At 47.9% G+C, this 26,846-nt stretch overlaps 2 protein-coding genes across 2 annotated transcripts in view; one reads left to right on the top strand and one right to left on the bottom strand.

The window, feature by feature from the left end:
• Window positions 1-7,539: 7,539 nt before the first annotated feature.
• Window positions 7,540-15,488, top strand: ARL1 (ARF like GTPase 1). The gene is made up of 6 exons (XM_075934312.2): window positions 7,540-7,691; window positions 12,561-12,698; window positions 13,151-13,232; window positions 14,005-14,116; window positions 14,730-14,908; window positions 15,114-15,488. Exons 1-6 carry the CDS (start codon window positions 7,688-7,690, stop codon window positions 15,142-15,144), a joined length of 546 nt encoding a protein of 181 aa, XP_075790427.1. The 5' UTR covers window positions 7,540-7,687; the 3' UTR covers window positions 15,145-15,488.
• Window positions 15,489-15,821: 333 nt separating this feature from the next.
• UTP20 (UTP20 small subunit processome component) overlaps window positions 15,822-26,846 on the bottom strand; it is an 84,733-nt gene continuing 73,708 nt past the window's right edge. Inside the window, exons 55-62 of the mRNA XM_075934286.2 lie at window positions 26,338-26,469; window positions 24,385-24,517; window positions 22,980-23,176; window positions 22,542-22,613; window positions 21,550-21,813; window positions 20,110-20,236; window positions 16,525-16,670; window positions 15,822-16,355 (exon numbers count right to left, since the gene is read on the bottom strand). Of these exons, the coding sequence (XP_075790401.2) occupies window positions 16,200-16,355; window positions 16,525-16,670; window positions 20,110-20,236; window positions 21,550-21,813; window positions 22,542-22,613; window positions 22,980-23,176; window positions 24,385-24,517; window positions 26,338-26,469 (1,227 nt within the window). The 3' untranslated portion in view covers window positions 15,822-16,199. The remainder of the gene's footprint in view (window positions 16,356-16,524; window positions 16,671-20,109; window positions 20,237-21,549; window positions 21,814-22,541; window positions 22,614-22,979; window positions 23,177-24,384; window positions 24,518-26,337; window positions 26,470-26,846) is intronic.

The following is a 26,846-nucleotide window of genomic DNA, read 5'->3' as shown; positions in this document are numbered from 1 at the left end:
CAGTCTCCAGGCTCTGCACAGCCTCCAGCAGCATCAAAATCAAATGCCCAGGGAATCTCCCTGCGTACCTCGCCGGGATTGTATCGGGACCCATCTCCTCACCCTTGTGCTTCTACGCACCATACAAGAGATCACAGGGATTATTATCAGTGAAGTCTCTCATCTCGTCACCATTATTACAGAGAGCGTAGCTGTTCACACCAGAGATGTTCTAGATCTCCTTCTCCTACAAGACACTCACGCTCACCAACTCGTTCACCACGAAGCACCTATTAGGTCAGGTACAGCAGTGCTAGATCTTCTAGACGTTCATCATCTGCAGGGTCTGACCGACGTTATATGCATCATCATAGACCAGACTATGTTGAATCATCTCATCGCAGTCACTCTCGATCTCATCACAGGTCTCCGTGTTCCTGTCAGTCAATTAGCCCACACTCCGTGCATTCAGAGATTCTCAAACATTCTCCGCTACGACGTACGATACCGATCACAAATGTCAGACTTAGAAGAAGGGCAACTCTCGGAAGCTGACCCGGACATGTCTCCTAATACCTTTTCACCGGTGCCTTCTAAGAATGAACCGCTGTCTCTGGGCGAGACGTCACCTCCGGACGATCTTAAAGAATTCCAAGACCTCTTTAAACATGTCGCGCAATCCTAGGAGGTGCAACTTACTGAGTCCCAGGTTAAGCAGCATAAGTTATTTAAGAATTTACACCCTAAACAACAACGAAAGATTGCCCTCCCGATAGATGATGCTATCATGGAGGTAGCACAGGACATCTGGCAGACGCCAACATCAATACTGCCTACCAATAAGAAAATGGATAAAAAGTATTTTGTCTCATCCAAAGGCTTGGATTTTCTTTTTAATCACCTGCAGCCGAATTCCCTGATAGTGGATGCGGTTCGCCATAAGAGCAAGATGCCACAATTTAAGAATTTCCTACCGGATAGGGATACAATGAAATTGGACTATTTTGGTCGAAAAGTTTACTCCTCCTCAACCTTGCTACTGCGGGTTGCCAATTATGCTGCTCTTTTGTCAAACCATAACTTTGACAATTACTCCAAGCTCCCGGAACTTATGCAACATCTCCCTGACAATAAGAGGTCTCTCCTTAAAGCCGTTGTCCAGGAAGGGTTCACTGCATGTAGAACATCGCTTCAGATCACCGCGAACGTCGCCGACACAGCCGCTCGAGTGATGGCAACAAGTATCGCGATGAGAAGAGCTTCCTGGTTATTGTCAGCGGGAGCCCCTAAGGAGTTGCAGTCCAAAGTGGAAGATTTACCCTTTGACTGTCAAAAGCTGTTTGCCTCTACTACCGATGAGGTTCTCCATTCTGGCAAGGACTCTCGTACTACCCTTCGATCTCTAGGGATGTACACGCCACCTTTCAAACGCAGGCGGTACTACCCCTTCCAGAGGAGATATGATTACTTCTCCTATAAGCAGCAACAGCAACGTGGATCTGACCAGCCTAGATTTAGACAGTGCCCTCAACGCAAAGGTCAGCAGCAGAATCGCTCTTCAGCTCGGCCTTCTCATTAGCAGCAGGTTTGACTCCTGTGCTGGGGACTCGAACAAAGCTCCACTGGTCAACACACTAAAGCCTGCCACCACCTTATTCCACCACCGCCTGAGGCCATTTCTTCGTCAATGGGCCACCATTACCTCAGACTGATGGGTCCTAGAGGTCATATCATCAGGCCTAACGATCCTATTTGCGTCAGTCCCCCCTACTACCCCTCCCACCCCCTCCCTTCTCAGGAACCCATCTCGCGGGGCCGCTCTTCGAGTTTTTCACCTGCTCAAGATCGGAGCCGTAGAGAGAGTACCCGACGAATTCCGGGGGAAGGGGTTTTATTCCAGGTTTTACTCCAGGTATTTCCTAGTCCCCAAAAAATCCAGGGGGTGGAGACCCATCCTCAATCTGAGGGGTCTAAATCGTTTAATCCGAAAGCAGCGCTTCAAAATGACCACGCTGGCCAAGATCATGCCAGCACTAAACAAAGGAGACTGGTTCGCAGTCCTAGATTTGCAAGACGCATATTTCCATGTGACAATACACATAGCACGCAGGCGTTTTCTGAGATTCGTAGTGGGTGACGACCATTTTCAATACAGGGTACTGCCTTTTGGCCTCATTTCAGCCCCAAGGGTGTTCTCCAAAACACTGGCGGTAGTGGCTGCCCATCTACACGGGATAGGAGTCTCTATCTTCCCCTACCTCGACGACTGCCTCATCAAGGGACGCACCCAGTCAGAGGCACATCACATGGTAATCGTAACTCGGGATTTGTTTGATTCCCTCGGCCTTATTGTGAACATTCAAAAATCACGTCCTCAACCAACACAAATTTTAAACTTCATAGGAGCGTGTCTCGACTCCCAGTTAGAGGGAGTTCATCTGCCATCAAGCCTTTTCAACTAATACAAGACCTGATAAAAATAGTCTTGCAAGCTCCAACGCTCTCAGTACGCGTATGCCTCCAGCTTCTGGGTCATATGGCTTCGACGACAATCATAGTGCGCCACGCAAGGCTGCACCTCAGCTGTCTGCAGCATTGGCTGAGCATGGTGTACAAGCCTACAAGGCACAGCATCCGCAAGACTGTGATGCTTCCAGCACATGTCAAAGACTCCCTTTTGTGGTGGACCAATCACAACAACATGCTGTCAGGAGTCACCTTCCACACACCGCAACCGTCAGTGAAGATAACCACAGACGCTTCTCTCATCGGCTGGGGTGCCCACATGGGCGCAAAAACAGTTCAAGGTCGTTGGTCCACGATGGAGATGATGCTCCATATCAATCTTCTCGAGCTGCGAGCGGTGTTTCGTGCCTGCAAACACTTCAAGTTACACATAAGAGGTACTGTAACCAGAATTCTGACAGACAATGTAGTGGCGATGTATTATGTGAACAGACAGGGAGGTGCCCGATCCCGTTCACTTTGTGCAGAAGCGATCCGCCTCTGGAAATGGTGCATTCAAAACAACATTTCTATAGTCACATCATACTTACCGGGTGCGAACAATACCATGGCGGATGCGCTGAGCAGACATTTCCCTCAAGACCACGAGTGGGTTATCCGCACGGATGTCCTCTTACCTCTCTTCCATCAGTGGGGCTTTCCGGTGATAGATCTCTTCGCTACACGTGCCAATGTGAAATGCAGAGCTTACTATTCCAGAGTAGGAGTGGGCGGTCACTCTCTGGGAGATGCATTTCTCCTTCATTGGGGCACATCACTCTTGTATGCATTCCCCCCCTGTTGTACTTATTCCCAGAGTACTCGAGAAGATCGTGATGGACAGGGCACGAGTGATACTCATAGCCCCAGCGTGGCCCAGAGAGCCATGGTACTCAACTCTTCTGCAGCTCTCCGTACGAGCACCGCGCCGATTACCTTACCTACCGGACTTGCTGATACAACAGAAAGGATCCCTTCTTCACCCGAAGCTGGATACTCTGCACCTCTCTGCATGGATGATACATGGTTCAGCGAGTCCGAGAATCTTTGTTCGGACCAGGTGAAGCGTGTTCTCTTGCACAGCCAGAGGTATTCCACCAGGAAAACTTACCTGTCCAGGTGGTCTAGATTTGTGCGCTGGTGCGCTCCTAAGCTTCTAGACCCTTTGGTTTCACCACTGCATGTTTTACTGGACTATGTCCTCCAGCTACAGTTGACTGGACTCTCCATCTCATCACTTAAAGTCCATGTAGCGGCGATAGCTGCTTTTCACTACCCCGTTGAACGCAAGTCGGTGTTTTCCCATCCCATGATGACTAGATTTCTCAAAGGATTGGCTAACCTTAACCCACCACATAGGCCGCCGCCACCTGCATGGAGTCTTGACCTGGTGCTTGATGTCCTCACTCGACCACCGTTTGAACCGTTGGCCACGGTACCGGTGTCGATGCTTACAATGAAGGTACTCTTTCTTCTTGCCATAACATCGGCATGTAGGGTGAGCGAATTAGCCGCACTGATGTCAACACCTCCCTATACAGTCTTTAATGCGGAATCAGTGATACTGAGGTCTCATCCAGCCTTTCTACCTAAAGTCTGCACAGATTTTCATATAAATGAACCAATCGTTCTGCCATGTTTCTATCCAAAACCTCATACCTCTCAGCGTGACGCTCTCCTGCATACGCTCGATGTTCGTAGAGCCTTGGCATTCTATATGGACAGAACCCGTACTCTACATAAGACGGATCACCTCTTCATTTCGACATCAGGGCCTTCTACGGGCAAGCCCTTATCGGCCCAGCACATTACTAAACTGGTTGTCTCTTGTATTACGACTTGCTATACTATCTGTAAGAAGCCGCTCACGTCGCAGTCTAGGGCACACTCAACACGAGCAGTTGCTGCATCTGCAGCTTTCGTGAAAGGAGTCCCTCTGCGGGACATCTGCCAGGCGGCGCCTTGGACTTCTACTTCCACCTTTTCAAGGCATTATGCATTTGTTCAGCACTTCGCCTCTGACTCAGCGGTAGCTTTGGCAGTGCTGCCTGCCGCTCAGAATCCCGATTCCGAAGCCCACGTCTAACTGAGATTACTGCTTCAGAGTCACCAGACGTGGAGCACCCACGGGGACTACCCGAAGAAGAAGAGGAAGTTACTCACTTTGTACAGTAACGATCGTTCTTCGTGGTGTGTCCCCGTAGTTACTCCACGACCCACCCTCCTCCCTGCTTCGGAATCTTATCTTTCTGTCTTTCAGATAGGCGGTGAGACGAACTGGCAGGCGCCGGACCCCGCACGGCACATGAAAGGCACAAAACCGGCTTCCACGCACGCGGTACGGACACGGACGGACACACACACGGACACACACACACACAGCTCTGACAAGCTCTGATTTGCGGCACTGGGACCAGCCCGACACCAGACGTGGAGCACCCACGGGGACACACCTCGAAGAACGATCGTTACTGCACAAAGTGAGTAACTTCCTCTTCTCTAGATCTGCTGGCTATGCTCCTCCTAATGCACTCTAATATGCCATTAGCCTTTTTGGCTACAAGGGCACACAGTTGACTCTCATCCTCCTTCTCATCCACTGTAATCACCAGGTCCTTTCTGCTGAACTGCTACTTAGCCAGTCAGTCCCTGAGACTAACAATGCTTGGCATTCTTCCGTCCCAAGTGCAGGACTCTGCACTTGTCCTTGTTGAACCTCATCAGATTTCTTTTGACTCGGTCCTCTAATTTGTGTAGGTCACTCTGGACGCTATCCCTGCCCTCCGATGTATGTAACTATCCCCCAGATTAGTGTCATCCACAAACTTGCTGAGGGTGCATCTCTTCAACCAGGTAAATAATAAAGATGTTGAACAAAACCGGCCTTAGAACCGATCCTTGGGACACTCCACTTGAAACTGATCACCAACCAGACATTGAGCCGTGGATCACTACCCGATGGGCCCAACAATCTAACCAGCTTTCTGTCCATCTTACAGTCCATTTATCCAATCCATACTAAAACTTGCTGGCAAGAATATTGTGGGAGACTGTATCAAAAGCTTTGCTAAAGTCAAGGTATATCACACCCACTGACTTCCCCATGTCCACAGAGCCAGTTACCTCATCATAGAAGCTAATCGGATTGGTCAGGCATGACTTGCCCTTGGTGAATCCATGTTGGCCTTTCCTGACCACTTACCCCTCTTGCAAGTGCTTCAAAATGGATTCCTGGAGGAAACCCTCCATGATTTTTCCAGGCACTGAGGTAAGGCTGATTGGTCTATAGTTCCCTGGATTGTCCTTCTTCCCTTTTAAAAAGATGGGCACTACATTTGCCTTTTTCTGGACATCCTGGACATCTCCCGATTGCTACGCATTTTTTTTACAGATAATGGCCAAAGGCTTTGCAATGACATTTGCCAACTCCCTCAGTACCCACGGATGCATTAAATCCAGACCCATGGAGTTGTGTATGTCTTGTCTAGCTTTTCTAAATAGTTCTTAACCTATTCTTTCTCTAACGGTGGCTGCCCACCTCCTTCCCATACTGCGTTGCCTGGTGCAGTAGTCTGGGAGCTTACCTTGTCTGTGAAAACAGTGAAAAGTACTTCAGCTTTTCCCACATCATCTGTCACTAGGTTACCTCCCTATTACCACACAACTATTATGTTTATGTACCCCATCAATCGTGATTGTTTAGATTAGAAATGTTTTAGGTCAAGGAGCCTTAGCTTTCTAAGTGTCTGTAAAGCACCTAATAAATACTCTGTTAGTGTTGTACAAATATATAGCAGGTTTATCTGAACTGCTAGTCTACTGCTACACTGGCCAATAACAGTGATTTCAGGAATCACCTAAATGAAAATTGAACAGTTCATTTTAACTTGTGTCCATAGTTTTTAATCAAATTAATAAGCTTCTATGCTAACACTGCTGAGACATCTTGAGAAGATATATCATTTTTTAACATCCCACACAGAAAAACAGTGGGTTTTGTTTTACTTTTTGTTTTATTATGCTTTAGTTTTGTCCTGTTAAAAATAGAATGTGAAATAGCTGTGAAAAATACATGGCTTGTATTATCACTTAAGCTTTTCCAAGTTGTTTATTATGCTGTAAATGTATTGTTTTATATATTCCAGTGTAATAAACATTTCATTTTAATTAACTAGAATTCTTGCTGCTAATAAAGGTAACAGGTGTAAGTAGCAGGAAAAGCAAAAGGAAGGTGAATCTATGCTGAGAAATGTTAATCTCATGTGGTAGTGGCCGTCCAAGGGTAGGTCAGTAATGTATGCCCATGACATTAATGAGCTGAAGTCTGGGGAAAATAGGTTCTTTTTAGCTCAGCAGCTGTCCGACATCTACCCTGGAGAGCTACAGCCCTGGCAAGATACAGTAGAATAAATACTGTTGGCAAAACTAGTTTTAGAAAACTCATTCCAAGTTTTTGTTGTACTGGTTAGGGGCGTCCCCCCCCCCCATTCAGAGCGAGTCTTTTGCTGCTTAATGTTTTCTCCTTCAATTGTTCTGGGCCCTGGCTCTGTTATTTTTGACACAGGAGCCTGAAGGGCAGGGCCTTCTCTGTGCAAGGGGGTGGAAGGCGCTGTTCCCTCTGGGCTGTCCTGGGTAACCAGTCAGGACTGAACGCAGGGCTTCTAACGCTCGGAGTGGCTGGCGGCTGCAGGGCAGTTCTCTCCCCTGGCAGACGGGTCCCCAGACCGGCAGCGGAGGGAGCCAATCAGAGCCGGCCCTGGTGATGTCCCTGCACCGCTCCTCCCCTCCGGCAGGGGGCGGCGCCGAGGCGCGGAGCTTTCGCAGGAGGTCGCAGCCAGGCGTGGAAGCACGTGAGGCGTAACGTGGAAATCCCCGCCCCATTTCCAGCCGCGTCACCCCTCTCGCCTCTTCCGCCCTTCGCGCCACCGGCGGCTTCTCAGCTGCTCTAGCGCCCGCAGATTCGTCACTTCGCGTTGGCGGGTAGAAGCCCCTAGGCAGGCGGGGAGCCTCCTCGTCTCGCGGGAGCGGAGAAGCCTGCGCGCGCGCGCGGCCCCTGCACCCGTCAGCAGCGCGGGCCACGCGACCCGGCTCGGTGCCGAAAGTGGGACGCTGCGGGCGGCGCCTCATTTACTTGCTTCCTGAGGCTGAAGCTGCGGAGCCGACGTGGAAGCTGCTCGCGGCGGCCTGGGGCAGCGGCGGCACCATGGGTGAGGCGCGGGGCGGGCAGCGCGAGGCGCGGGCCCCCGATACGGGGCGCGGCGCCGGGCCCCCCAGTTGTGGAGGCGGCGCTGGCGGGTGCCGGCTGGTCGGTGCCATTGTCGCGCGGGGGGCCCGGTGAGCGCGGGGGGGGGGGGGGGCGAAGCGTTGAACGCTGCGGTGTCTTCGCAAAGGCCTTTGAGCGAGCGGGCGGGTGGCGGCTGCACCTGCGTCCAGGAGGCTTCGGGGCGGGTCCAGTCAGGGGGGCGCTGGGCTGGGGCATCTGCACTGCCCAGTGTTGCTGCTAGAAACTGCCCTTTGGCGGCAAAGCAGCGTGTTCCACATGGAGGATGCGCCCTGGTGCTGAGCTATGGCAGAAGCCAGCAGGGAGCTGTTTAAAGAGCTGGCAGGGGGCGGGTTCTAACAGGACACGACCTGTAAGAAATGTTAAAGCTCCTTTCACGGATGTTTGTCAGCAAATGCATCAGTTTAGGTGGCAAAGAACTTAAAGAACCATAGAGCTGGAAGAGCCCTCAGAAGGTCAAGTCCAGCCCCCTGCTCTAGGCGAGAGGGGGCACAATCCTGTGAATTCATTGTTTCATTTACTGGCGTGTGTGTATGTGGGTTATTCTCACAGCAAAACTTCAGGGGCTGTTAGTTTGTTTCAGCAAAAAGGAGGCATCCTGTGGCACCTTAAAGATTAACACATTTAATGGATATAAGCTTTTGTGGGCTGAAACCCACTTTAGAATCGAAGACTCATAGAGCTGGAAGAGACCGCAGGAGGTCATCAAGTCCAGCTCCCTGCCCAAGGCAGGACCAATTCCAACTAAATCAACCCAGCCAGGGCTTTGTCAAGCCGAGACTTAAAAACCTCTAAGGATGGAGATTCCACCACCTCCCTAGATAACCCATTCCAGTACTTCAACACTCTCCTAGTGAAATATTTTTTCCTAATGTTCAACCTAGACCTCTCCCACTGTAACTTGAGACCATTGATCCTTGATCTGCCATCTGTCACTACCAAGAACAGCCATTCTCCGTCCTCTTTGGAACCTCCCTTCAGGAAATTGAAGGCTGCTATCAAATCCTCCCTTCCCCCCACTCTTCGCTTCTGCAGACTAAACAGACCCAACTCCCTCAGCCTCTCCTTGTAGGTCATATGCTCCAGCCCCCTAATCATTTGGGTTGCCCTCTGCTGGATCCTTTCCAATGCATCCACATCCTTTTTGTAGTGGGGGAGGGGCCCAGAACTGGACACAGTACTCCCGATGTAGCCTCACCAGAGCTGAATAAAGGGGAATAATGACATCTCTGCATCTGCTGGCAATGCTCCTCTTAATGCAACCTAATATGCCATTAGCCTTCTTGGCTACAAGGGCACACTATTGACTCATATCCAGCTTCTCATCCACTGTAACCCCTAGGTCCTCTTCTGCAGAACTACTACTTAACTGGTTGTTCCCCAGCCTGTAACAATGCTTGGGATTCTTCCGTCCCAAGTGCAGGACTTTGCACTTGTCCTTATTGAACCTCATCAGATTTCTTGTGGCCCAATCCTCCAAAGTCACTCTGGACCCTATCTCTGCCCTCGAGCGTATCTACCTCTCCGCTAGCTTAGTGTCATCTGCAGACTTGCTGAGGGTGCAATCCATGCCCTCATCCAGGTCATTAATAAAGATATTGAACAAAACCGGTCCTAGAACTGAACCTTAGGGTACTCCGCTAGAAACCGACCGCCATCCTGACATCGAGCCATTGATCACTACCTGCTGGGCCCGGCCTTCTAGCCATCTTTCTATCCCTCTTACCGTCCATTTATCCAATCCACATTCCCTTAACTTGCTGGCAAGAATGTTGTGGGAGACTGTATCAAAAGCTGTGCTAAAGTCAAGGTATATCACATCCACTGACTTTCCCACATCCACAGAGCCAGTTACCTCATCATAGAAGCTAATCAGATTGGTCAGGCACGACTTTCCCTTTGTGAATCCATGCTGACTATTCCTAATCACTGTCCTCTCTTCCAAGTGCCTCAAAATGGATTCCTTAAGGATCCCTTCCCTAATTTTTCCAGGAACCGAGGTATGGCTGACCGGCCTATAGTTCCCTGGATCGTCCTTTTTCCAATCATCTGGGATTTCTCCCGACCTTCACAACTTTTCAAATATAATGGCCAAAGGCTCCTCAATGACATTTGCCAACTCCCTCGGATGCATTAAGTCCGGACCCATGGATTTGTGTATGTTTAGCTTTTCTAAATAGTTCCTAACCTGTTCTTTACCCACCAAGGGATGTCCATCTTCATCCCATCTTGCGTCACTTAGCGCATTAGTCCGGGAGTCCACCTTGTCCGTGAATACAGAGGCAAAGAAAGCATTGAGTACTTCAGCTTTCCACACATCATCTGTCACTAGGTTACCTCCTTCATCCAATAGGGGCCGCACACCCTCTCTGATCACCTTTTTCTTGTTAACATGCCTGTAGAAACCTTTCTTGTTATCCTTCACATCCTTAGCCAGTCACAGTTCCATTTGCGCTTTTGCCTTCCTGATAACCTCCCGGCATTCTCGAGGTATACATTTATATTCCTCCCTGGTCATCTGTCCAAGTTTCCACTTTTTGTAAGCTTCCTTCTTGTCCTTAAGTTCACCAAGGATTTCCCCTGTAAGCCAATCCGGTCTCCTACCATGTTTGCCTGTCTTGCTGTGCATTGGGATGGTTTCTTTCTGTGCCTTCAATAAGGCTTCTTTAAAATACTGCCAGCTGTCCTGGACTCCTTTCCCCTTCATGTTAGCATCCCAGGGGATTCTGCCCATCAGACCTGAGGGAGTCAAAATCTGCTTTTTTGAAGTCCCAAGGTGTGTATTTTACTACTCTCTTTTCTTCCTTTGGTCAGGATCCTGAAAGCGACCATCTCATGGTCACTGCTTCCCAGGTTGTCACCCACCTCTACTTCCCCTATTAGTTCCTCCCTGTTTGAGAGCAGAAGGTCAAGCTGCACATGGCCCCATGTTGGATCCTTCAGCACTTGTACCAAGAAGTTATCCCCAACATTCTCCAAAAACTTCCTCGATTGCCTGTGTACTGCCGTATTGGTTTCCCAACAGATGTCAGGGTGATTAAAGTCCCCCACGAGAACCAGGGCCTGTGATCTGGAAGCTTCGCTCAGGTGTCCGAAGAAAGCCTCATCTACCTCATTCACCTGATTCGGTGGCCTGTAGCAGACACCAACCACAACATCACTGGTGTTGTTTGCACCTCTAAACTTAACCCATAGACTCTCAACGGGAGTCCTATAAGAGTGTCTCTTCTAGTCATAGCTGTTTGATGTAAAGTTTCTAATTAATTTGATTTGGTGGTGTGTCTTATCAAAAAGGTCAAATTTTGAATCTAGCCCAGCTTTTTAAAGCTTTGAATTGAAACTAAGGCCTGACTAGAACATACTCTATCTGGATTAAAAAACGAATCTCCAAAAGAAAACGTTACCAGACTTTCAACTAGTCTGCAGTACTGTGCTGTCTTCCTCCATAGTGGAATCTTAACAATCTGCTGAGCCACCCTATTTCTGTCCCACCCGAGAGGAGCATTTCTGAATAGGGAATGTTAAATATCGGTTAATTGAATAGTCGATTAACCTTATGAATTCTTATTGATTACTCAACTATTCTGTAATACCTGGGGGCAGGGCTGGCAGCCAGTGTGCTCCAGCCCCACTTCTGAGGAGCCCCCTGCCACTCTGTGCTGCTGCCCCTACATTAGAGGCAGCAGCGCAGGGTGCCAGGCAGGAACCCGTTTAAAAAACAGCTCCCCTTGTGGACTAACTGCTTGTCACCCTGTGCTGTTGCTTCTGATAGAGGATGGCAGCAACTCTGTCTGGGTGTGGGACTGACCTCCCAGATCTGGTGTGAGCTGAAACTGAGGCAGGCGGCCTGGCCTGCCCACCTGGCTCCTAATACGCTTTAAATGCAGAGCTGCAGCGGGGGTTGGTCCTGGACCCTGTGAGAGCCAGGACTGAGCCAGGTTTGTTGGCCAGCCTGCTAAAAAATTTACTGGAAGAGGGGAGGAAATGTGTGTAGTCTAAACTATAAGCTTTTGCTTATTGGTTAATTGACTACACTATTACCTCCCTATTTCTGAAGGTGCGTTAGACATTTGCACTGACTATAAATGCATCCAATCTCACTGAAAGCATGACTACACTTAAAACAGTCATGAGAGCTGCTTCGGTAGTTAGCTCTCACCTCTTGTGGAGGTGGATGTGTCCCATGGACAGCTTGCCTTCATCTGTCAAGCTTCTCATCAACATTAGAGCTGTCTGCACCAGGGGTTTAGGCTGCTATAAGTACATTTGTAGGGTGTGGATTTTTCACACCCTTTAGCGATATAGTTTTACCAATGTGAAGTGTATAGCGTAGGCCTGGCCTCAGTTAACATGTCCTCTGTTAAACCAATAAATATATATGTGGGTGGGTGATACTGAAGGAGAACTTAGTTTCCTTTCTAACATTATCAGGTTTTGAAGGTCCCTATGTAATTTAGTGTACCAAAAAATGCAGAGGAAAATAGTAAAAAAAATTAGTTCACTACTGGCTGGTAGAGAAACAAATGCTGACTGCAGGAAAGATTACTTCTGCCACCTGATCTTGCTAAGGTCAAACTTTTAGAGAACAGGAATGGGTAGGTGTGGTTGAGCAACAGGTATGTAACTAATCAACAGCTTGTGCTGTGTTCAGTTCCACTGAAGGGAACAATCCAGTACTTCAGGTTAAAGCAGATACTTCATGCTGTTCAATAGGACACATTTGTCAAACCTCTGACTTCATGTTAATGCCAGTGCAACGTCATACTAAAATTTTGTTTGTGTTCTTTGTTTTTAGGTGGCTTTTTTTCCACTATTTTTTCCAGTTTATTTGGCACTCGGGAGATGAGAATCTTAATCTTGGGACTAGATGGGGCAGGAAAAACAACAATTCTGTACAGGTTACAAGTTGGTGAAGTTGTTACAACCATCCCCAGTAAGTGCTGTAAAGAATAATTGATCCAGTGACGATCTAATATATAGACTTTCTTTGAGATGTGTGCACACACAATGTATAGTTTAATCTGCAGGTTTTAGAAGATGCTGGAAACTCATGCATCCTTGTTTGGGGGTCTCCAGTTACTATAGTGTGCTGTAGAAGTACAAGAAAAGACTTTTAATGTTGCTAACTACACACAAAGTATTTAGCCACACATTTGAATTTTGTTACCATGCATTTGGGGTACTAATATGCACTATTGGATCACAAAAAAAGAAGCCACTAACATTACCTGTGGAGAAATATGGACTTAAAGTCTCCAGAGCTAGTTATTTACACTTATGAGGATTAAAGAGTCTAATTGAAGTTAGAACACATTACAGGTTCTCTCTTGTTGAAATGTCTTCTCTGACAGTAGCACTAACAGTCTCTCTCTATGTATATTTCAGCAATTGGTTTCAATGTTGAGACAGTAACATATAAGAATCTAAAGTTTCAAGTCTGGGACTTAGGAGGACAGACAAGTATCAGGTAAGACTGATATGGCATAACCACACTGGAATGACCAACTGGAGCTTGATATTCACGTGACTATGTAGAATTTTGGTGCTCTGTATTTTTCAACATCAAGCTCATAAAATTGATTTTAGAAGCATTTCAGTTAACATGAGTGGATAGTGGTTGTATGGCATGTTCTTAAGTTTGTGTTGTAAAATTGTCATGTTTCTTTCAAAAATAGACTTTTACAAACTTTAGATGCTAAAGATCAAGTACTGCTTTCCTCAAGTGCAGACCTCACTTTTGATCCTAAATAAAATATGGCAGTAGGTACAGTTATTCTAAAATGAAGGTTAACTATGAACTCAGTTACCAGTCTGTCCACATAATCAAATATTTTTTTGCTTGCCTTATTTTGCTTTAATAGCAAAATCCATGACAGATGCTTTTCTTACTAGTTTTGTGAAACTTTATTAAGCTTTCAGGGTAAAAAATGGGGCTTACAAACAGCTCTTCTGTGTTGCCCTTTCAAAACCATGAAGTTAACGTGGGGACAAGTTGTTTTGGGGAAGCATGAAGATGTACCAAAGTAGCTTTACTCTTTTTTCAAGACTCCTTGTTTGAGCAGTAGTGGGTGGACTGGTCTGTGCCTTTCCCTCCCCCTTTTAAGCCAGTCATGTTGGTGTGGGGGTAACTCTACTCTCCCTGAACCAAGTGGCTTTTTCAAGCACTGGCCATCAATCTGCCATTGGGCTGGGTTCCTTTCACTTAGTAAAACTAAACTAGCCACTACTACTTCTTCTAGGCCATATTGGCGGTGTTACTATTCAAATACGGATGCGGTTATATATGTAGTAGACAGCTGTGATCGAGACAGAATTGGCATCTCAAAATCAGAACTTGTCGCCATGTTGGAGGTAAGAAAACAAGGGCACTATTCTAGATAATTTGAAATACTAATTGCAGATCTTTCCTCTTAGAAAATCTAAAACAAATCAGCATTACTACAATGAACTCTGCAAATATTTCAATAGCAGCTTTAATATGTTACTTCCTTCAGAAGGAAGTAGGACAACTTAATTCCATGCAATCTGTTTAATGCTTTTGTCAGTCTTCCATGTCAGTACAGATAAGCCTTTGTGTGGGTACCAGACTGAATCTAATCTGTTACTAATAGCTTCATAGTGCTTTGTCATTTGGGGCCCATGTCGGCTGGCTTTGAATGTCACTGATTTTAATAGGATGACTTGTGTGCTAAGTAGTTGAATTTAATACACTTTGTATATCTTTATTGGCCCAATGAATGATTCAATTCGATTAAGTATTCTGTACAAGTTTGTTTGAAACTAACTAGGAGCAAACAACTGGCATCAAACTTTAACTAAGGTTTGCCCAGTAAGCCTGGACCTTTCTTTTCTTCATAAGGAGAGACTGAAAACCAATGTTTTCTCTACCTATAGAACGCTGCAGCTTGCTTTAAATTCTCTTGAGGTCAGGAGAAAAATGTTACTTACTTGAATTTTGTTTTAGGAAGAAGAGCTGAAAAAAGCCATCTTAGTGGTGTTTGCAAACAAACAGGACATGGAGCAGGCCATGACTCCCACAGAAATGGCAAACTCACTTGGCCTACCAGCTTTGAAGGACAGAAAGTGGCAGATTTTCAAAACCTCTGCAACTAAAGGCACTGGGCTTGATGAGGCAATGGAATGGTAAATAATTGTTTAATTCAACTCTTGATAACTAATAATGCTGCTCTTCAAAAAGATGTAAACACTTAATATTTTTAGTGCTCATTTTAACTTTCTAAATGTCATAGCTCATGCTTTGTTCATTAGTCCAGTGTGCAATGCACAACCTCTCAGCATAGTAGAAATGGACTGACTTAAGTAAATTTGCTTTTTTTCCCCCCCTTAGGTTGGTGGAGGCTTTGAAGAGTAGGCAGTAAAACAATTTGCCACATGGTATGGTGGTCAAACACATCCAAGCAACCTTTTCTCTTCAGTCAAGCAAGTTAATGCCACACACTGTAAATAGGACTGATGGGAATTGACTCTTGTAAAGGGAGCTGACTTGACTTGATCTGTAAACGTACACTGAATCAACTGAATGTCTATGTATTATATTAAAATACTCCTTCCTTGCTCCTCTTTGTCAAGGTATGTACTTATGTTAATTTGTATGGAGACTTAATTGAAAATAGCCTGAGATGGGTTAGAATAAATCTTATGAATTTTAGTGGCACCAGCTGTTTTATTCATGTAAACACTAATAAATATCTTTGAAGTGTCACCTGTCTAAATATTTCTGTACTGGGTATAATCAGGCCTTCAAAGCCTGACCACTGCTTGTCAATATGGGCTGAAAGATGAGGACATTCCAGTTTTGATGCCAAAGCAGGATTCTTTGTATTTTGCATAGATGCTTTCCCACAAATGCTCTCTAGGTATTTTAATATTCCTTGCAGGCATCACTTTCAAATTAGAGAAGGGTGGAATACTTTCCTTCTCCCCTCTCAGTCTGCAGTTAAATGTGTTTATAGAGTCACATTATAAATCTACCACCTGTTCCGCTTAAGGGACTTGCACAGCTTTTTATGGCAGATTTCATCAAAACCACAACCAGTGTGCTTGCAAGCACATTTAATTAGAAAAACTGAGTACATTAAACTGTACATTCATGTGTTCCATAGTTTATAACAGGTTGACTTGCTGTGTATTAATATTCTCTCTAGGAAGAGAGCAAACAGCTTGATGGTTTTATATGAAATCCTAGGTGACAGACAGGATCTATGCAGACTCTTAAAATAATTACAAATAAATACATTAAAACAGTATCTAAATATTTCCTTTTTTACACAGCTGATGCAGTGGAATATGGAGCTCTTTACCCTGCATTAGACATTGTATCTGAGCAAGTAGAAGCCTCTTGGCCAGCTAGTACTGCACAATTGGGCTTATGCAGCAAATATATACGGATCATATAACTGTTTCCAAGTATGTTTCATTCCACCATTGCTAAGTCTTTTAGCCCGTGACTTCTTGGTTTCTTGGCCTTGTAGCCAGGGCGCAGGAATTCTATTTTTCTCTTCCTTGCTTCTAGCTTTTTATTGTGTTTCTTCAGCTTCTTCCTGGCAGCAATATCAGGGTTTGCTACAGTCTAATAAAAAAGCAGAAGTTTTTTTCTTTTGAAGAACATGGTGATGTTTAAAGAGACTATCAGCTTTAATTAAAGAAAAATTCTTATCAAACACATCTGAAGCAATAGGTCCTGATTAACATTTTTAGTACTATGTGAAAGGGCAATGAAAATGGAGAATCTTTCTTACCTGCAATGCTCTCTGTTTTTTCCTGATCGCTCTCTTTTGAATAGCCTGTTTTTGCACGGAGGCAAAAGCAAGTGAAAAGGTCTCCAAGCCAACTAATTTCTTCAGCAGTTCTATGAGTTCCTGGGATAGGTTCTTCAGTGTTGGATCTGTGAAATAAAGAGAAGAGATGACTTCAAGTCCTCACTCTAAAACAGTCTACTTAGAGGACTGCTTGTATGTGACTGACAGTGCTTTCATGCAAATGGATAAGTCTTAAAAGCAAAGAGCAGCTGTTTCCAGTGCTAATTTTCCACTGGCCAAATCAGCATGCAACTTTGGCATTTACTCAGACAGCATGTTTCCTATAGAAATGGTATGTGCATTAACACCTTCCTTTAGCCATTATCAGTGGGCCACAATGGAGAATAGTCATTGAATGTCATGGGAGGAAGGAAGGAACAAGGATTACCAACTAAGGAACATTTCATATACTACAAGGGCACATACTACCTCCCTCCAGCTTTCAGTGCTTCATACTTGTAACGAGCCTGCCTATTGCCAACTCCTCTTCATGAGCCCTGCACCAACCTTGCCTTTTCTTTGTGGCTACATGCCAATGTGCTTGTGTTTTAGTTGTAGCTCTAGCCAGTGCTTTGCTGATGCTCAGCACAGCAGGACCAGCCATTTGGGATTCCAGGGTTTGCAGCATCCCAGCTGAAATGCTAAATTCCAAGCCAATAGTACTCTGCATGTGTGTTTTAGAGTACAGGCAGTCCCCGGGTTACGTACAAGATAGGGACTGTAGGTTTGTTCTTAAGTTGAATCTGTATGTAAGTCGGAACTGGCGTCCAGATTCAGCCGCTGCTGAAACTGATCAGTTTCAACAGCAGCTGAATCTGGACGCCAGTTCTGACTTACATACAGATTCAACTTAAGAACCCCAGGCGTCCCCAAGTCAGCTGCTGCTGAAACTGATCAGCGGCTGATTACAGGAAGCCCGGGGCAGGGGCTTCCTGTAGTCAGCCACTGGTCAGTTTCAGCAGCAGCTGACTTGGGGACGCCTGGGGCAGAGCAGCTGGGGTGCTGCTGGGTTGGTCCAGTAGCGCCGCCGCTCCTCGGCGCTACTGGACCAACCCAGCAGCACCCAAGCTGCTCTGCCCCAGGCATCCTGATTCAGCCGCTGAATCAGGACGCCTGGGGCAGAACAGCTGGGGTGCTGCCCGGTTGGTCCAGTAGGACCAACTGGCAGCGCCCCAGCTGCTGTACCACAGGTGTCCGGAGCAAAGCCACGGAGCATGGGGGCAGCGGGACAGCCCAGACGCGCCGTGGCTGTCCTGCTGCCCTCGGGCTCCGTGGCTTTGCTCTGCTTTGCTCCCCGTCCCCCTGATATGCAGACCAGGGGGACGGGGAGCAAAGCGGCGGAACATGCGGGCAGCGGACAGCCCAGACGCATCTGGGCTGTCAGCTGACCGCGTGCTCCGCAGCTTTGCTCTGCTTTGCCCCCCCGTCCCCCTGGTCTTCAGACCAGGGGGATGGGGAGGGGGGCAAAGCAGAGCCAAGCTGTGGAGGACGCAGCCAGCTGACCGCGCGCTCCGCGGCTTGGCTCTGCTTTGCCCTCCCCCCTGTCCCTCTGGTCTGCAGACCGGGGGGGGGGCAAAGTAAAGCCAAGCCGCGGAGCGCGCGATCAGCTGACAGCCCAGATGTGTCTGGGCTGTCAGCTGGCCGGGCGCTCCACAGCTTGGCTCTGCTTTGCGCGCCCCCCCCCCGGTCTGCAGACCAGGGGGACAGGGGCGGGGAAAGCAGAGCCAAGCCTTGGAGCGCGTGGGCAGCGGACAGCCCTGTCCGCTGCCCATGTGTTCCGCCGCTTTGCTTCCTCTCCCTGGTCTGCTGGAGACCAGGGAGAGGAACGGCCCCGTTCGTAACTGCGGATCCGACATAAGTCGGATCCGCGTAACTCAGGGACTGCCTGTATTCAAGAACTCCTGGATTAAATTACTCCAATTCAGCATCACTCACTGTAGTGCAGGCCCTCAGCTGACCTGTTTCCAACATAATTAGTTTCTGCCTGTGAATTTTAGAGCTCTGAAAAGACACCTTTAAACAAGTGTGCTAGTAGAGCCTGCCTCTGTCTCTACAGTGCCTTGATATTCTGCTCCATGGAATCAGAGTGAAGTCTAACAAGGACTGCTCACTCTCCCAACTGCCTGGTGAGTACCAGTGACAATATGGCATTTGTGCCTGAGACAGAACTGGGGATTTTGTTGGCCCTTTTGACTTTTTTCTCCTTGTTAACAAGTGAGCAAGGAACAAAGGCACTCTGTGGTGCTTCTGCTGAGCCAGATGAGGTTGTTAGTACAATGAGAAAAGACAAGAAACAGCTGAAGTGATGCTGGTTTTGCCAAATATACGGCTGCATCGATTCCATATCAAGGCAAGATCAAGCAACGGGGCAAGGGGAGGCATAATAAACACTAAAAAGCCAAAGAAACATTGACTGGCCAGAACACAACCTCACTCCATACCTCTCCCATGGGGTACAAAAGAGGAGGCCCCACACTAACCCTCTAGAACAGAACGTGACCGTAATTTGTGGAATCTTTGGTTGTATTAAGCCTGCTAAGGAAGAGGTGGGAAAAAAGGTAACAGGAAAAAGCTTTCCTGGTGTACAGAGCTGTGGATTATGCTTGCTTGGTAACCACAATAAATACTGCAGTGCCTGCGCTTTGGACTCTGCCCACCTGCTTTCTGTGCACAACAAGAACCAGGCGAGGGGGAGCTCTAATAAACATCACTTTGGAACAGATGTTTACACATCCCACTTCCCAACCCCCCCTTTCACAGCCAAGAGCCTTTGCAGCTCCCATAGCCCCTGCAGGCACACAACCCCTCCACTTCACCATGCCTGTTTCCCAACAATGGGGCGAGAGTTGGGGAGTAAATGCTTGCAAGGCCCATGGAATGTGCAGCTGCCGGGGCACAGAGCTATACCTTGGGGATGCATAAACCTAGTGACCCCAATTTTGCACGGGAAGGTGGGGGTCATTAGACCAGCCTATCAATGTCCAGGGCAATCTGATCTTTTAAAAAATCAGTAGCGTTGCATTTTATACACAAACTGCAATGCAACTGTAACAAGATTGGTGCCTTCTGCTGCCCTGTAACACCACAGCCCTGTCATCCAGGATCCTCCTCACCCTAGCCCCTGACACTGATGTGGACCTCCAGTCAACACAACACTCAGCCTTTGGGCCACCTTCCTTGTTGGTCAGGCTGGTTAAACCCCCTTTCCCTCTGCATAAGTCACCAAACTAGGCCCCTTTCCTCCACCACATAATTTTCAAGCTTCACGTTCTTGCCTTCAGAGGCCTGAATCTCTGCCCCTCCTTAGCCGCCCACGTCTCTGTTGGCGTCATTCATTTCCCCTTCTAAATCTCCTTTGCTTCACCACTGAGGAATGATTCATATTTGTCGATTATATTTTAATTAGCAACCACTCCCCAAACAAAGGCATCTGGGGCTGGGGACAATGGGAACGACAGGCGTTTCGACAGGGGGCTGTCTGAGGACAGATTATGCCAAACCCCAGTAAGGGAATGGCACTGTTACCTTGTTCCGCATAGGTGCTGCTCAGCTCCCTGTGCAGAGGGGTGATGATAGTTGGGAGGTATGGCTTGATCTTGTCTTTCCCAAGATCCACTGCTACTGCTCCAAGGAACTTAAAGATGCAGGTTCTCTGAAAAGGAAGACATGCCAGATATGAGAGACTGTAATGGAGGGAAAGGGGGACCCTACAGATCTCTGCCCAAGAGCTGTGTGATGGGGGAATGTAAAGCTTGTGACCCTTGGTAAGGGAGTGTTTGTTCTGGTGCTTCATGGGAGTGGGGAATGGATGTGAGAGAAGGAACTTTTCCCTACATGCCCGTCTGGACGTTCTACAAGCATTTGTCCCGGGACACACCTGGCTCTCAGTGTAGGAACCAGAGGTAAAAGTAAGCTGGTGCATCCCGGTGCTCAGTCAGGAAACTTGCCAGCTGGAACGCTACTTAGCCACAAGGAGGACGGAGGTGGGGGAGGGCTGGGCGCAGCCTAGCAGGGTAGAGGGGCTAGCTGGAGGTAAGCATCTGAAACTGTCCCAGCCCAGAGTCCGCTGCCATTTCAAGAGGTATGGGGGGCTGCAGAGTTTTTTTTTTTTTTCCCCTTTGTGTTGACAAGGGAGCAAGAGCAAAGTTCACAAGCTGCTTTCACTGCTGGCTGCCCCAGGGGAAAGTGGAGGAGGGAAGCTCACAGAACTTTGCCTCGCTCCCTAGGCAACAAAAAGAAAAAAAGGGAAAATGCAGCTGCAGCCCCTTCCCCAGTCCCTGCAATGTCGCGCCTTGCTCCCCTCCCTGCACTCTCTCAGCCCTCCGCCTGAGCCCCCTCTATATACCCCAACCGTGCCTCTTCCAGCCCCAGCCCTAACTCCTGCACCCCCCACATTCTAACCCCCTGCCCTGAGCCCCTCCTACACCCCACCCTTGATTCCTGCATTCCCATCCACAGCCCTTACTCCTGCACCTCCCCCCACCCGAACCCTCTGCCCTGAGCCCACTGCACTCCACCTCACACTTTTAATTTCTTATTGATACTGTTGTATGGCCAACCCCTCCGCCCCCACCGGTAGCCACTCCAACAGAGGGCGGGGTGGGGGGAACAGGGTGTGATAGGACAGTCCCTGTAAGAAATTTAAGTTACTTTCACCCCCAGTAAGAACTAACATTTGTGGTGCATGCGGCCAATTCTCTTCTTTAAAAAACACCAATAAAGGGTGGGAGCCTGGGAATGAAAGGAGCAGGGGAAGGGAAAGGAGGCAGGGCAGAGAAACCGGTTGGGACTCTGGAGCAACAAGCTTCAACATCTCTCATTAATCCGATACTTTTCCTCCTCCACGGCCTTCACCTCCAGCACCTGCCTCCTGGCATGCACCCCAAGCTGGCTCCCTGTGGGCTAAAGGGCACCCCGTGCAGGCGCTCTCACCATGCATGGAGGGAGGCCCAACACAGTTCTTACCTTCACAGGGTTTTTAGGGGAATATGCTGCTTCCCGCTTTGCCATCAGGGAGAGCCTTTTCATTACCCACAGCAACGTGGCTGGTCTGCTTTTCTCTTCTGCTTCGCCATCTCCCTTCTCTTCTTGAGCAGATGCTGCCTTTTCACCTTCATCTTCAGAAACCTCTTCCTGCCCTTCCAATTCAGAATCATTCTTCTCCCCGTCCTCTGAATCTGGGACCAGAAGGTAGAGAACTCTGGCCACAAACAACAAGTTCTTTATAACCTTCAAGAGCAAAAAGAAAAACCAACTGAGCTGCCAGCATGAAGGAGGCAGGTGAGAGGCCTTCAACAAGTCAGAATGCTCACACCCAAGGGAGTGCAATTCACAGACTGCCACATACAGCAAAGCAAGTTCTGCACTTAGAATATGGACTCCTGGGCCCAATCCAAAGTCCATGGGAGTTTTCCATTGGCTTCAGTGGCTCTGGGATCAGGCCCTTGAGAAGAAAGTGTACTAAGGCCAAATAGATCTGGCTGCAGGGAAGATGGCTGCGGCTCCGTGATTTAGAGCTGCCCAGCCCACCACATGAGGGCTTCACAGGACAACCGTGGGAGCTCTCAGGCACCTTATGCCAGTGAAGGATCTGGTATTGCGGAACCCCATTCCAGCACACAGAATCCATTCCCTGCTAGTCCCTCCTGTGCCTCTCACACTAGCTGTGACAGGTCAGCTCCGGTGGGTAGCGGCAGCGCTACCACCACCAGATTCACAACAACACTGTTCCCCTGCACAGACAGACTGTTCCACTGGGCCATTTGTACAAGCGCTGATCTCAGATGACCAGGGAATCTGGGGTTCTGGCTACATTTTAACAACATATTTTCACCTCAACATTCACCATTCCCATACCTGTTTCACTGTCTGGCCAAGAGAATACACACGCACATGCTCTCTCTTTCCCATTGTTTGGTCTAAAGCCCCAGCAGTCTGAAACACACACAGACTCCTACCTGCTCTCCCAGAGACGGATCCAGGAACTTGGACTGCAGTTGGTGGCAGAACGCTAACACAAGTTCCTTCATCTGTGGAGAGAAAAGGGAGTTGGAATTCTTCACACCATGGGGAACAGGCAGGAGGATGGGGTAGCCCACAGGGTTATTTTTCAGTCCTACAGACACATTCCCAATGGCTAAAGGGAAGCCCAAATACTTAGCCAGGGGCTAGGCTTTTTGCTAGGAGATACTGGTCTTCATAGGAGCCACTTGGAGCCATTTTGCTGATGAGGGCAAGGCCTAGGGAGGCAGCTGCAATCCAATGGGAGCAGCCTGCCAACAGTCAGCACAGAGCAGAAAATGGAGAGAGATGCTGCGACAACCAGAAACCCCAGAAAGGTGACAGATGCTGGCATGAGCAATGGTGGTGGGAGAATCAGCCGGAACGTCCTTTACCTTTTTGTCCAACTCCTCTGTGAAGAAGCTGGTCGCTGCTGGCTCCAACGTGGACTTTTTCCTCTTGCCTGCCTTGCTCTCTTTCCATTTGCTAACCAGTTCCTCTGGCTTGTGAGAAGCGAACAACAAGCCAAATATCTGAGCAGCTGTCATCCACACCCAGCTGTGAGGGTACCACAAGTGGGACTGAACATGACCTTCAGGGGAAAGAAAAAGCTTTTTAACCAACATAACCTTTTTCACAGAAGAGGGGGAAGTACCCAGACACCTGAGCAAGGTTGTCCATGTGCCCAGCATATACAGTTTTGGCAAGTGGAGTCATCACTGCTCATTCTCCAACCAGGAGGGGATTACAGTAAACTGTGCCGATTTCTTCAGAGTTTGACTGCAGATTTCCGGGCCACCAGCCAGTCCAATCCAGCCCAGATTGGCAGGAACAAAAACTGTAGCCATCTGAGAATCCCATCCCATGCATAAACACACCACTCCAATAGGCTACAGTGATGCTCACATACCTGACAGCCTACATGAGTCTAAGTGCTGTGGTTTGAACCACTGCTGTTGAGTATTTTTGTCAATAAGAGGCAGTTCCATGACTTTTCCTGTGAGCTGTGAAGGTCTCAGTCCGGTACTCAGTGGACAGGTGACCACATTCTAAAACCCACCACCACTGGCAATCTCGTAGACAAGCTCAGCAAAGCCAGTGATCTGTGTTGCCCTCTCTTCCCTAGAGCGTGTATCTCTAGCTATGAATGGGGAAGTTCACTTTTGCCCATGCTACAGCCCTTCCCTGGATTAATTCAGGGCCTTCAGACAGTCCTGTCAACCTGACACCTGATGGGATTTCTAAAGAGACACTTGGAAGCTTGTTGTTCTTTAAAGACAGAACCAGTCAGATGCAAGCCCTTTGCAGTCATCTGGAGAAGAAATGTACAAAGAAACCACCAACACCACATGCCCGAATGAGTAAGCTTCACATTGCAGTGCATCACTTTTAGCCAATCAATTCAATAAAATTGTTTTGAGATGGACTTTCCAAACAAGCACCCTGTGTAAGAGCTGCTCTGCCACTTGTTCACAGACTGCTATTTGTGATCTCACTGAGAACTGAAAGCTGTAATCTAGGGGGATGTAAATACAGCTGAACAGGCACCAGTTTGCAGGTTTTGGATTATCCAAAATAGTTCCCAGCAACCAGAAACGGAGAGAGATCACTTCCACGCGTGGGCTAACCTCTCCAGTCAGCACCTGTACTCTTCACTAGTCACTGCCAGATATTGCAGATGCCTCTTTAAAGTACAAATCATATTCCCAAATCTTTGTCTGATTGCATTAGACACACTACAGCTACACTAGCTACCATAATCTTACTGCTAAGACAGTAGAAAATATTATTCATACTTACGCCAAATACTACTCAAAATCTCATTATGTTTGGTTAACTGAATAATGTTGCATTCCTTGATTAATTTTGTTATCAGAGTGAGAAAACTGAACAGCAGTCTGTCTGCAGCCTTTTCTTCAGTCTCTTCGGTTATCTAAAAAGAAGTGTAAATCAACAAAGAGACTGTTACCGTGGCTGGCTAGAATGGTACAAAGGGGCTTATTTTATAAGTTTAATATGTAGTTGATGGCTGAAGCCATCTGCATCAGCTCCTAGGCCTGCTTTATATTTGCTCTATGAATTTAGTAAAAGGGAAATGAGTCTATTAAAACTGTTTCACAAGGATTCACAGTTTCTGAGGAAGACTGCCATGTCACTGGTCTCTGTATGCATGTACATGCAGGCATGTGTACACAAATACACTGTGTCACTTATAACTAGGGATATTAAATTTAGATTAATTAATTGATTGAACAGTTGATGGAAATCCCACCCACTATTCAATTAGTCTATAAGGGCGCCTCCACCTTTCAAAAGCGGAAGCCCCACAGGGAGCGTGGAGCTTCCTTTGGAAATGTACAAGAGTCCCTGTAGGACTCTTGTATATTTCAAAAGGAAGCCAGCAGGGCTCTGGTCCTGCTCCCTGCTGAGCCTCAGTCTTTGAAATGTACAAGAGCCGTGGCAGGGCTTTTGTTCATTTCAAAAGCAGACTCTCAGCAGAAGTGGCGAAAGCGGGGAGCTGAAGAAATTGGCTGGGGGTGGGGAGATCACATGAAGCTTCAGTCTCCACTCACACTTTTTGCTGTGCCTCTACCTCCCCTGACGCCCACAAAGGTGGTGCTGGGGGAACCGGCTTTTAAGGAATTGCAGATGTGACAATGAGCAAGGGTGATAAGAGTTGCAAAGAAGCTGGGGCAAGAAGAGCTGGGCGTTTACAGCAACATCATCACTCAGCACACGTGTGTGTACCCTTTGGTGGTTCTCTTAAGGGTCTCACACCCACATACTCAGCCCAACACTCACACAACAAGGTTTTCGTTTACAAAAGAGCTGGGCACAATGCAGCCCGGTTCTGGATCCAGCCCGCGGACCACCATGCCGGGACCCTCAGGCACATAGCTGCCGTGGGTTTAAAGCCCACTCCAGCGGCTCTCTGCTCTGGAGGGAGGGGGAAGCATCATGTGATCTCCCCACCCCCAGCCAATTTCTCAGCTCCTATTGGCTGGAAACAATCAGTCAACAGGAGCTGAGATTGGCCTAGGGAATGGGGGCAGCACAAGCCTCTTCCCCCTCCAGGAGCTGAGTGCCACATGGAGGGAACAGCCTGCAGATCTAAGTGATCTGGAGTTGCAGCAGGCAGGGAGCCCAGCCTGCCTTGGGGGTGCTGGCCAGGAGACATTTAGGTAAGCACCTCATAGCCTCTGGAACCCCAGCCCCTTCCGCACCCCAATTCTCCCCTCTCCCCCGTCATCATCCAAACCCACTGCACTCTCCCTGTCCCAAGTCACAACTCCCTCCCAGAACCTGTATCCCCTCCTATACCCCTCCCCCAGGCCAGAATCCTCTCCTTCACCCGAACTCTCTCTCAGGCCTCACTACGTCTCCTGCACCCCAGTACCTTACCCCATGCACCCTTCTGTACCCAGCCTCCATCCTAAACCCTGCACCTCCTCAACAGAAAAGTGCGGCCCTTGACCGCTTTCCAAAATCTTAGAATGCCCCCCCCCCCAAAAAAAAAACAACTTATTGCCCACCCCTGATTTACAAACACAAGTGTAACTTTTAAGTAGATGGTGTCCCTTTAAGAACCTGTGTACTGGGCATGTCTCAGTCATTCTGGTTAAGTCACAGGCCTGGAAAGTTGAATCTTTCCTGCTTTTATTCTTGCCCCCATTCTCCTTTTTCTCACTTCTTCATTGCAATTTCCCCAGCCAAACCTGTCTCTTTCCTAAAGTCTCTTTCCTAATGACCTACATCTTCAAACTTCTGAGGCTCAATTTCTTTTTCGATCAGTGGGAGAACTGCTCCAAGTTGTCTTTCAAACGTCACTCCCTCGGCTTCGACGAACAAACCACAGGCCTGAGCGGCTAGCCTCTTGTGCGAGCTCTGCCAACAGAGAGGAGGACAGAGCAATCATCATTTCTTGCGTTAATCTGAAAAAGCCACCGCTCTGTAATACAGCCCAGCGAATAAGGCACTGCGTTTTCAAAGTCGCTGGTGATTAGGGCTGCTTCTGTCCTGCACATCCAAACTAGGACAACCTTAAAGGAAAGTGATTTCCAGAGTGTGAGGCAACAATTCATGCTCTGAAAAAAGCAACCCTCTTTGTGGTGTCTCAGGCTGGGAACCTAAGACGTGCAATATCCAAAGCTGTGTGTGAATACACAGGCTCACGTCAAAGCTCAACTTTCAAGAATGCTAATTTTTAGCAAGTTCCCAAAACTACAGTGTACAGAAGCACCACACAAGTTTGCTCGTCAGAC

This window comes from Pelodiscus sinensis, chromosome 1 (assembly GCF_052426305.1).
Source record: "Pelodiscus sinensis isolate ZL-2025 chromosome 1, ASM5242630v1, whole genome shotgun sequence".
Classification (NCBI taxonomy): Eukaryota; Metazoa; Chordata; order Testudines; family Trionychidae; genus Pelodiscus; species Pelodiscus sinensis.
The sequence above is the reverse complement of the archived record's forward strand: the minus strand, read 5'-3'. Positions and strand labels throughout refer to the sequence as shown.

Bases quoted from the DNA above. Each gene is read 5' to 3' on its own strand.
- ARL1 (XM_075934312.2), top strand. The intron at 12,699-13,150 runs GTAAGTGCTGTA...TGTATATTTCAG, and splicing joins AGTTGTTACAACCATCCCCA to CAATTGGTTTCAATGTTGAG. The intron at 14,909-15,113 runs GTAAATAATTGT...TCCCCCCCTTAG, and splicing joins CTTGATGAGGCAATGGAATG to GTTGGTGGAGGCTTTGAAGA.